General features: G+C 29.7%; 2 protein-coding genes across 3 annotated transcripts; one reads left to right on the forward strand and one right to left on the reverse strand.

Annotated features, from left to right (window-relative positions):
- Positions 1–302: 302 nt before the first annotated feature.
- On the reverse strand, positions 303–1,679 carry LOC111297756 (putative polygalacturonase At2g43860). The gene is made up of 3 exons (XM_089741809.1): positions 1,457–1,679; positions 1,296–1,378; positions 303–482 (listed from the first exon to the last, which is right to left on the reverse strand). The coding sequence occupies exons 1-3, from the start codon at positions 1,677–1,679 to the stop codon at positions 303–305; spliced, it is 486 nt and encodes a 161-aa protein (XP_089597935.1).
- Positions 1,680–5,666: 3,987 nt separating this feature from the next.
- On the forward strand, positions 5,667–10,712 carry LOC111296962 (uncharacterized). 2 transcript variants are annotated; one of them, XM_022891467.2, is made up of 11 exons: positions 5,667–5,875; positions 6,023–6,077; positions 6,585–6,620; positions 6,712–6,756; positions 7,154–7,237; positions 7,476–7,541; positions 7,838–7,876; positions 8,769–8,868; positions 9,027–9,177; positions 10,136–10,288; positions 10,448–10,712. In XM_022891467.2, the coding sequence occupies exons 1-10, from the start codon at positions 5,685–5,687 to the stop codon at positions 10,173–10,175; spliced, it is 807 nt and encodes a 268-aa protein (XP_022747202.2). In that variant the 5' UTR covers positions 5,667–5,684; the 3' UTR covers positions 10,176–10,288; positions 10,448–10,712. The 2 variants fall into 2 exon arrangements, with proteins under 2 accessions (XP_022747202.2, XP_089597312.1); XM_089741186.1 differs by having other exon boundaries at positions 5,673–5,875; positions 6,721–6,756; positions 10,448–10,583.
- Positions 10,713–11,146: the final 434 nt, after the last annotated feature.

The following is an 11,146-nucleotide window of genomic DNA, read 5'->3' on the forward strand; positions in this document are numbered from 1 at the left end:
TCAAATCAAATATTTTATTATGATTTAAGAGTTATTCATAACATAATTTTTATATAAAATATTTAAATTTATATTTTTTTTTAAAAAAATGAACTCTTAATTTTAGTGATTAGGATTCAAATCTGATAATATCAATTAAAAAAAAAAAATTCTACATGTTGGATTAAGAGGGAAGATTGCATTATATAATTTTTTTACAAAGAAAGTCGCATTTTCTGAATTAAAAAAATTGCAGACGTCCAAAGATGTGTCACGAACGCATTCCTTAATTTAGGATTTTATAAATCAATCAATAAATATGATCAGAATATCTGAAACAATATATAATTTACGTCCAACAATGGCCGCGTAATTTGCCACTTACTCTTCGGGACAACTTCAGACGCTTTGCCAACAGCAATTCTACAAGACGATTGAGCAGCTTTGTTCAAGATGTGAAATTCGCATTTTCCAATCTCATTCCCTTGCATTGATTCTTGGCACTGCAATCAAAATTTATAGCTACCGTTGATGATGATGTTCCTCGAACACTTTTATATGCAATATCTTTAATTTTTATTCTTGATACCTACAATCTTTAGAAAAAAAAAATAAAAAATGTTTTCATATACAATGGTCAAATTATTTTAATCTAAAAATTTGGAATTAATGTTCAAAAATTGAAACAAGTAATGAGATTTTTTTGTGTAGAACAAGCAAAGAGAATTTTGTAGATTTATTAATTTTAAACGTAATACAATATAAAGAAATATAAAATTAACATGGATTGGACAAAAAATCAATTAATATGTTTTATGTTCGATGTATCAATACGAATTATAATATAATAATTTTTATATTTTATTTATATTAAAAATAAAATAAAAGGATAGGAAAACAAGAATTCACATACCTAAATTTTTCAAAAGCTGCTTTAGACCACTCTCAATGTTAAACAACTAAAAAAATATGGTTTCAGTTTAAAAATCTGGTTTGTAAATCAAAACAAAAGTCTTATCCTTTTGTAGTGAAAAAGTGTTTTTGAAATAGAAAATCGTTATATTATCCCTATATTTTTAATATTTATTTTTAAACATTTTAATTACTTAATTTTTTTATAATAATACAAATACTTAAAATTTTTAAATTATTTTTTATCATAATTTTTAAACACAATTTTCTCAATTCAATTTTTTTTTCCAATTGTAATAATAACGCTAAAATACCCTTTAATTCATCAAATTTAAATCATGACTATCTCAAATATAAAAAAATATGTATTAAAAAAATGATTGAAATCGTGGCTCCGGAAGGACAGTTGGTGCACCACAAGTGATAGAAACGTGGCTGACGCCTTCAAAGCTAAGCCAATTGCCAGATTTGCCTAGTACTCGATAATCTGCAGGAGCCACCATGATGCCATCAATTTTTATAGTAATTTAAGGGCTTTTGCATTGGCCTTTAAAAGCTATAGAACCAAGCAAATACCGCCCTTTTGATACATTTATGAGGGTTGAGTCAGCTGAGCCACAGGCTGCATTCCATGCCATGAGGAAGGCCTTGGTGGAGTCTGTTCGACCATTCGGTTTAGCCCCAAAGTTCTGCACATTATAGTTTCTTGTTGCTGATGTTGAATTTATGCCTAACACGACAAAGAGAACCAGAATAATTCCCTGAAGAGGACTGGAAAGCTTCAACATTTTCAATATTTTTGTGCTCTAGAGAAAATTTGAGACAATGATGTACTTAAAAGGAGAAAATTTAGGCAGTGAAAATGTAATTTTTTATGAATTTGTTAGGTTCGATGTAAATAAATCTGATTGAACTGGCTTAAAGGGAAGATGTATTGAGTAAAGCTCGATTCAAAAAATTGACTTAATGAAGTTGACACTGAAGCAATGGTGTTAATGAGCTGATTGATGAATGAGAAGTTTCAGAGAGATTGGATATTTATAAATGCAGATTTTGAGGAAGAACAGGAAAGTGCTTCAGATACAGATTTCAGGTTCTTACTTATCCAATCCAACTGTGGAATTGAATTGAATACAAATTAAACAAAATAATTTTTGTAGAAATTAAGGGATTTCTCACAGCTGTCTTTTAGGTATATCTTATGCTTTGCATGCGTGGCGAGAAGAATTATGCATATAAAGAGGCCCTAAAACTATTGTGAATAGTCTAATGAGATTAAAAGGCAGGCCGGTAACTAACTTCACGTTGAATTAATCAATGCAAAGTGTGTGTTAATTTGGATCAATATGCATGCTAGCTTTGTACTCTAAAATTCTTTATTATCAGCAGCTTAGAATTTTGCCTTCATTCTTATGGTTTTAATTGTTTTCGACGGAAAGACTCAAATTTCGTAACTAATTTGTTTAATATTGGTTTGATATTACTAGATGGATAAAAAAATTTACAGAAAAAAAATTTTTAAATAAAAGAAAATTTTGATAGATAAGTTTGTATACTTATAAATAGGTAAAATTTTTATAGGATTAGATATAAAAAAAATGTAAAAGAATTACGGTTTTATGATATAGATACCTCATAAGATTACTGAAAATTTACTTCTAATAAGTATGAATATTTAAATGAAAGAGTCTATGTATATATGATGCATGAATGCACATGGGTATATATTTGTTTAAGTTGAGAATATTTTATAAAACTAGAAAAAAAAGAGAACATCTATAGATATTAATTGTGAGTAAAATTGATTTATTTTGATGTAATTCTCTACAACTAGTAAATTTTTTTTATCTATGGACTTAGGTCGATTAAGCTGAATCATATTAAATTATTATCTTTTGTATAATTGATTGATTGTTTGATTTTGTTTCTGCTAGTGTGAATGTTCAATTGATTTTAAGCTTTTTGCCTAACAATTTTTACTTCTCACCATTTTTTTTATCATATTTTCTCTTTCAATGTAAAAGAGTTACGGTTTTATGGTATAAACATATCATAAGATTACAAAAAATTTACGTCTTATGAGTATATATATTTAAATGAGAGAGTCTACATATATATGGTGCAAGAATACACATATGTATATATTTATTTAAGTTGAGAATATTTCATAAGACTAGAGAAAAATGAGAAAATCTATGGATATTAATTATGAGTAAGATTGATTTATTTTGATGTAATTTTTTACAACTAATAGATTTTTTTTTATCAATAGACGTAAGTCGATTAAGCTGAATTATGTTAAATTATTATTTTTCATATGATTGATTGATCATTTAATTTTGCTTTTGCTAGTGTGAATGGTCAATTGATTTAAAGCTTTTTGCCTAACAATTTTTACTTCTTACTATTTTTTATCACATTTTCTCTTCTAATGTTTTCCCCCCTTATGTCAATTAAAGTATGTTGAGATTTTTAAAATTTTCAAGATTTGATAATTTAAATTATGATACGATGATATAACATAAAAAAAATAAAAGTAGTGTGGGTTAAAATTTTAATAAAAATTATATATAAATTGAGTTAAAACATAAAAAAATGCATTATATATATTTTTTATATTGATATGAATTTTAGCATGTATTAATAATATTTTTTACAATAAAATACATGAATTATCAATATTTTATGTAATATAAATACATGAATTGTCAATTTTTGTTCAAAGTCAATAGTTTGTATAATCGTAATTCAAAAAACAAGTAGAATTAATTACTTTTTATGATAATCTAATCACTTTCTTCTTTGAAAATATTGGTTGAAAGCAAAATTAAGTTAATAAACCTACTTCAACCTTCCCATCTCGGCGGCTTGCCCTGAGATTTTAGAATACAAGCAAAAGTTTGCTTGTCTAATCCATTTTATTGATTGATATCTTATACTTATAATAATCATATTTATTTCAATCAAATTGGATATATAATAGTTTGAATTTATATTAGGTTTTTTTTTCCCTAAAATCTAAAGTCTAGGTTCAACCATAAAATTTTTCGGATAAATGTTAATTTTTTTAAAATATTTTAAAACTTTATAAATAACATTATGAATTATACAAATATTTTATGTAATTATTTTGATTAAAAAATTATGATATAAAAATTAAAAATATTCATTATCAGTTAAAAAATTTAAAAAGAAAATTGAGCTTAGAAAGACGTTGTTTACTTTTAGCTTGTATTTTTATTTTTATTTTTAACGTTTTTGAAGAAAAATAATTTTTAGTGAAAATGAATGTTTTTTTTTTAACTTTAAAAAAAAAAATGTTAATAGTGTGTCTGTGATTCTGCAAACAGTGACTAAATACTTTTAAAAATAAAACTTGATGATTCATGTATTTGTGTCGTGTAAAATATTAAAATTTATATATTTATATCATATTTTATATAAAAATTATATATTATAATTCATGTGGATATGAAAATATAAAATATATTTTTTTAATTTTGTTAAACTTAAAAATAATTATTGTTAAAATTTTAAGTTACGTTATTTTTGTGTCATATATTCATATCGTATTTGTATTGTGTTATTGTATCATATTTTAAATTATTAAATTTACGCTTAAATTAGTAATAATTTAAATTAAAAAAAATATAAATATAAATATAAAATGATAATAAAAATAGACAAATTTAAACTCAAAATATCCAAATCTAAAACAATTTAAACTCGAAAAAATCTAAACTTAATGAACATACCCAGGCTTGCTCGTTTGCACATCTACACGTATCAATAGAGATACTCGATTCAAGTGCTAAAATTAGCTCATATTATCCAGCTTGGTCTTTACAGTTAACAAAGGCAAGGTTGTCTCAAGTAACAAAGAAAACGTGCCTCTTTCTTTTCTTTTTGAGATTTTATTTACATCATCATTTTTTATTTTTATATTTTAAAATTATTTTTAAGTAAAATTATTTAATTATTTTTTCCTTTTCTCTTAATACCTCATTCATTTTTAAGTTTTAGGATTTACAAATTCAAAAAGAATTTTAAAATTTTTTTTGAATTTATATATTGAAAATTTTTTTAAAAGTTTTTAGATTTGTATATTTGAAAATTTAAAAATTTTTGTAAGATATATTTTTTTTCAAATGATATTTTTTCTGAAATCTAAATGTAACATTTAAAAAAAAATTTCATATGCATTTTTAGTAAGTTAACTTACCGAAAATACATATACGAAAGCTTTAAAAAATAATTTTGAAAAACTGAAACATATATTACTTTATTAAAAAAACCCCACTAACCAATATATGAAATAATTTTACAGGACATGTTAGTTTAAAAGAGTCAACACCGAATAGTGACGGCAGCAGATTGGGTCGGGACGGATTTTTACTCGTCTCGAATTCAATTTAATTTTAGATATATAATATTCGAACTCGTATTCAATTCGACATTATATAAAATTAAATTCGATTTGATTCGATCCGAAATTAATAAAATATTATTTTAAATATAAATATAAAATTAAATATATATAAAAATATATAAATTTAAATATAAAATTAAAAAATAAATTTTTTTATATATATCAGGTCGAGTTTGCCTAAAATCCGATACCGACTCGAACTCGAAAATTTTTTTACCGATCCGATATCCGATTTTTTTTAAAAAAAAAAACCGACCCTAAAAAATCGGGTCGAGTCGAAACCCGACGGGTTCGGGTGTTTTTGCCTTCTCTAGCCCCGAACCCAAACCGAGGTAACTCTGTTCTGCATCTATCTCAAGTGGATATGGTTTTCGCATGCACTTTGCCCTGTGTTTCTGGAATTCAACCTCAATGGCCATTTTCTTGGAGTGGTAGTAGTTCTCCATTGCCTTCTCCTCGTTTCAAGCCATGTTCCTCTTCCTCTGCCTCTTCTCACAACCATACTTTTTCTCTCATTCAAGACTCTGCTGTCATTGCCTGCCTTCGTGCCAACAGGCAACTACTACTCACTCTTTTACTTTTTCTCTTGGGCAAGTCGGTAACTAGATATTGCTTTTATTTTCATATTTGGGATTATGGGTTTCTTTATTTTCTTTGGGTTCTGTGACTGAGAGCTCGCTTTTACCATTTTTATATATATAGTGCTGAGCAGGCGATGGAAGCTGCTCGTGCTGCTGTAAATGGTGGCATTGCAGTTGTAAGTCTTTGAATTTTTAACAATAATCTCCTTCAATTTACCTGCAATCACACTGTATTTATTGTTCCTTTTCTTTTCAGTCTGTGAGCAGTTTTCTTCTATATTTTGTTAAAGATATTATTTTAGTTTACATCCATGTACACCTGGAAATTTGTGTCTGTGTATGTGTTTGTGTCGCGTCAAACAAGTGTAAAACACGAAAATTTTTGTTAAAATTTTAAATCGTATCATTTTTTTTTTCTATCAGTTTTCAATGTCGTGTTTAAAATTGTCAAATCTATATTCTTGATTGTATATTTCTTTCTGTTTACATTTTGTATTAGAAAAAGTCTTGTTTATCCCAAAATTTCTAACTATAAAATCACGATGTTGGTCTTGTGCATTGAAGTGGTTACTGCATATATGTTGCCTAGAATGAAGTTTCCCTATAGCACTTGTCTTGAAATTGAATCTAGTTATGGCTTTACTATCAATGGACTTCTAAAAGTTTCTTCTCCTGATTTACAGCTGGAGATTGTGAGGTCTACTCCGGGTGTGTTTGAGGTTGTTCAAAGATCCAATCTTTCTTATTTTTCTGCCCAAAATTTCCTTTTTGGATTGAGAATTTATAGCCTTGTTTCTCTTTTCTGCTCAGGTCTTGCAGACTCTGGTTAAGGAGTATCCTACCAAGGCCTTTGGTGTAATGATCTCACTAGTTACTCTTAGATTCATGCACCTTTTTTTCAGTGTTGGAAACATAGAATGTTGCATATTAGTTATGAAAACTCATGTTAGATCTATCTGTTGACTGTTAGTGTATCTGTAAAGCAGAAACTTATATGAATATGTACCCTTGAGTACCAAATGTGATTGAGAAAGTATAGCCTTTCTGAGAGGTTCATCGGCACAAAGCTACTGGTTGTTGCCTTTTCAGTGCTATTCAATACATTGATTAGTAATACAGGCAGAAAGCTATGTAGTTCCTAAATCTGGTGTAGCTACTTAAGGGCAAACCTATTCCTAAGATAGTTTAGAAGACATGCTATTGTCAATCTAGAGAAATTTTCCAGAACTAATTTTAAATCACTTGAAAGCAGGTTGGGACTGTTTTAAATGCTGAGGATGCCAAAACTGCTATAAATGCCGGAGCCAAGTTTCTTATGAGTCCTGCTATGGTGAAGGTATATGCTGACAATTCTGAGATTGTATCTCTATTTCTGTCCATCTTCTAATATTGCAGATATTGATTCGTAAATCCTTTTCTGTCTTTTCTTTCATTTTTTCTCCTTTTTCTTGAATACTTCTTCGCCATTTGTTGCGTTGCTTGCATTTTGAAGCTTGGCCTAACTATACATAAAAATTACATGTTTCAAACACTCCGATTTTTTTAATGTGCTAAACCTTCTTACACATTATCAGGACATTATAGTTGATGTTCAAGATGCTGATATTTTATACATACCTGGAGTAATGACGCCAACAGAAGTAAGAAAACTCTTTTTGCTTCACTTTTTTAGGCTTACAGTTTTGGTGAAACTCTTTTTTCACCTAAAATTCCTTTATTTCGTTTTCTAACATCCTTTTTCAGATTTAAGCATTTATGTGACACATGTAAGCACGAATTCACACACAGACACACACACACACAAATATGCATGTGTAACTCATGTAAATGATAAGCAGAAATCAAAACATCCCCCGTGTAGTAAGAAGCCTAGATCTGGCATAAGTACGTATGTATTTATTGGGGGCACTAAATGTGTTGAACTGTTATTTTTCAGATATTCTCTGCGTATAATGCTGGTGCCAAGATTGTCAAGGTAAGTCGTCTAGTTGATTTATGCTAACATTTAGTCATGTGGAAATTGATTGAAGGACTTGTTGGCATCCAATGCAAGGTATTTGTAACTTGAACACATGCATGGGCGGCCACACCATGATAATACTGGTTCATTCTTAATGTGGCTTGATATGTACCATTGCTTCTATTTGCTGTTATACTCCTATCACGTGATGCTAAAATTCAATTATTTAAAGGAAAATTCAATTGAAATGAACTGTCAACAGGGGTCAAAATCTGATTCATACAAACACTCCTTATGTTATTTGAGAATTTATTTGGAACTTTAGATATTTATGATCATAGTTTCAAGCTTCTGAAAAGCTGATAATTTCAGTACATCAAAGGAAAAAAATGGTGAAAAGATTAATAGATTGAGCCACTGATGACTCTTTTTGTTCATAACCATAATACAGACATAACCATAATATCTGTTTTGCCAAAAGTTGCTGTCCTCTGATTGTTGAGCCTTTATGTGATATTTGTAGGTTCAGTGGTAAATACAGACATACACACACACATACACACATCCATACACACACACACACACACATATATATATATATATACATATACATACATACATATATATATACACACACACACATACATACATACATACATATATATATATATATATATATAGATACACACATACATGTATGCATATATTCTCATTGCTCATGTGAAAGATTACCTATATACAGCATAGTGCACATCTTCAATATTGAATTGAATTGTTCTCAGTTTATGTTTCCTCTAACATTACTAAAGGATTCTATGAGTTTAGGATATGTATTGTGGATTCAGAAAAAAAGGTCACAGACCTAAACATGCCTTGTGACGTTTTCTGCCTTTATATGGTTAAACAGGTTTATCCTGTTTCCGCATTAGGTGGTGTGCAATACATATCAGCAATTATGAAGCCTTTCTCTCACATCCCAATGGTTGCTTCCCAAGGCATAACAATAGGTCAGGATTTTTGGCAAGCATGTTATGCGAGAGTAATTTCAAGCATCTTCCCATTTTCAAATATACTCTTGACGTACCTGAAGCATGGCATTGTGGATGAAATTTTTTTATAGCTTTTTCTCTAGCATCTGAATAACATTTTTTTAAACTTTATACAGATTCAGTAGGGGATTATATTGGTCAGGGAGCAATATCAGTTGTTTTATCGGATGCTATATTTGATAAAGAGGCAATGAGCCAAAATAACTTCGATGTCATACATCAACTCGCCAAATCCGCTGCTTTTCAGGGCAAAAATGCTGGACAAAGGTGAGCTTTTTATGTCATCTGTTCAGTATTAGTTTTGCTGCGTCAATGTTGCTTTTGCATTTAACCGTTAACAAGAACTTTCTCAGAAGGCAGTTTGAAAATTTGCACAAATAAAACGATATAGATTTATTTGAGGGTCAGCAATGCTGGCTGCTGAAATGAGCAGTTGTTTGGCTTGAGCTAAAACTAACAAGTTAGTGGTGGCGAAATCATATGTTGGAACTGTCTTTGATATAATTTCGTTTTGCTCATTGTGTGAAAAACTGTCAAAATACTAGCTGACATCTTCATCCATAACATGTGAAACTGCTTTGTGTGCTGTTGATGTTCGTGAATCAAGTATGTCTGCATGTATGGTTATTTCTAGTTATTTACATATTTCTCTACTCTAAAGCTTCAGATACCAACTTTTCTACTTCCAGTTATGTTGTTTTCGAAATTACAAAACTATATGCTAGCAAATCTCTCCTACCCCATCATTTTTCCACTTCAGTTATCTTAAAACAAGCAACTTTATAGTTAAAATGCAACTTTATCGATATCTTACGGACTGATTCAGATCAGATGCTCTGCTTAAAGCATGATGTTTTTAAAAATTCAGGATTATACCATCCAGTGTGATTTTCTTTTTCCTTGAGATTACATTGATATATTTTGACATTTGTATAAAATATAATTTTAGATTCAAGATTACATCGAGTCTATATATAGGCCACAGTGATACAACTGCCTTTATAATCATTTTCAGAAATGATATTTTTTCGCTTTCCATTTATGTTCTGGTGAAGACATCAGTAGAGATGACATATTGCTATTCCAAACTACATTGACAGCTTTTATGGAAAGATACAGAAAAATATATTGAAGATTGTGTTCCTTCATGAAACAGCCATTATCCTCAACAATTTCTATTGCTGCATTTGTTTTATTGTGCTTGACTCATCTGGACTTCATGCAGGAAGAAAAGGTGCAGGCTAAATTATTTACTTCACTCATAAGTTACGATTTTCATCGATATCATGCATACAAGATTGCTGCACCAGCACCATCAACTATATAACTTTGACTTGTTCAAGCAAGGAATAGCTTCAGATACTGACCAAAAAAACAGGTAAAACAAAGTCATCCTTTCAGGTTGATGATTTATAGCTGATGAGCTGTGTGCTTTCTGTCTGCAACCATCCCTTTCCTAGGCAGAATCATTCAGTGGTTTTTTTTGCATCATCATAATCCCAAACTCACCATTTCTTTCCAATTGGTTTCTTCTCAGAACCTGGGTTGAATACTTCATGATATGCAAGTCCTGTAACCTGCATGGCCGTGAACTCGCTTCGAGTAATCGAAGCTCGAAAGCAAGCCAAAACCTAGGCTGTGGAGGAAGCAAAATGTGATGATGCATGGGGTACCTGTCACCTCTTTCACCATTAGGTACAGTTGGCTGAGTGTAACATCCTAAATTGACGACTTGTTCAATCAACTTAATCGTCTTGAAAAGCAGAAAATTGGGTCTGCATTGACAGTGTTTTTCCAGGCTAGTTTCCTCTTGCTCTTCTATAATTTCTTTCTAAGAGGGAGGGGGAAATTGTTGGGATTTGCCTTGAATCTCAGAATCCCACATCGAAAGTTAAGTGAGTTTGAGTTTGTCTTGTATCCTACATCGGGAGTTTAGTAAAGGTATAAAGGGTTTCACCTCTATAAATAAGATGTTTTGGTTTTAGTTTAGTAATCCCAGAGAGTTAGACACCAAGAGAATAGCTAAGTGAGTAGGCTCTTAAAGGGAGTAATTGGGTTTGGGGTTAAGTTTTGAGTAAGGAGTTTTAGGAGACTTTTCTCATTCTAAAAGTCTCACAATTGTAAAGATTTATTTGATAGTGGATTAGATTTGGAGTAGGCCATTTTGAGTTGGGCTGAACCAAATATATTTGTGTTTTCTTATTCTTGATTTGAGCTTGTTATTTTGTGTGTGGTT

Source organism: Durio zibethinus, chromosome 12, assembly GCF_047325235.1.
Source record: "Durio zibethinus cultivar Kanyao isolate XHJ-2024 chromosome 12, ASM4732523v1, whole genome shotgun sequence".
NCBI lineage: Eukaryota > Viridiplantae > Streptophyta > Magnoliopsida > Malvales > Malvaceae > Durio > Durio zibethinus.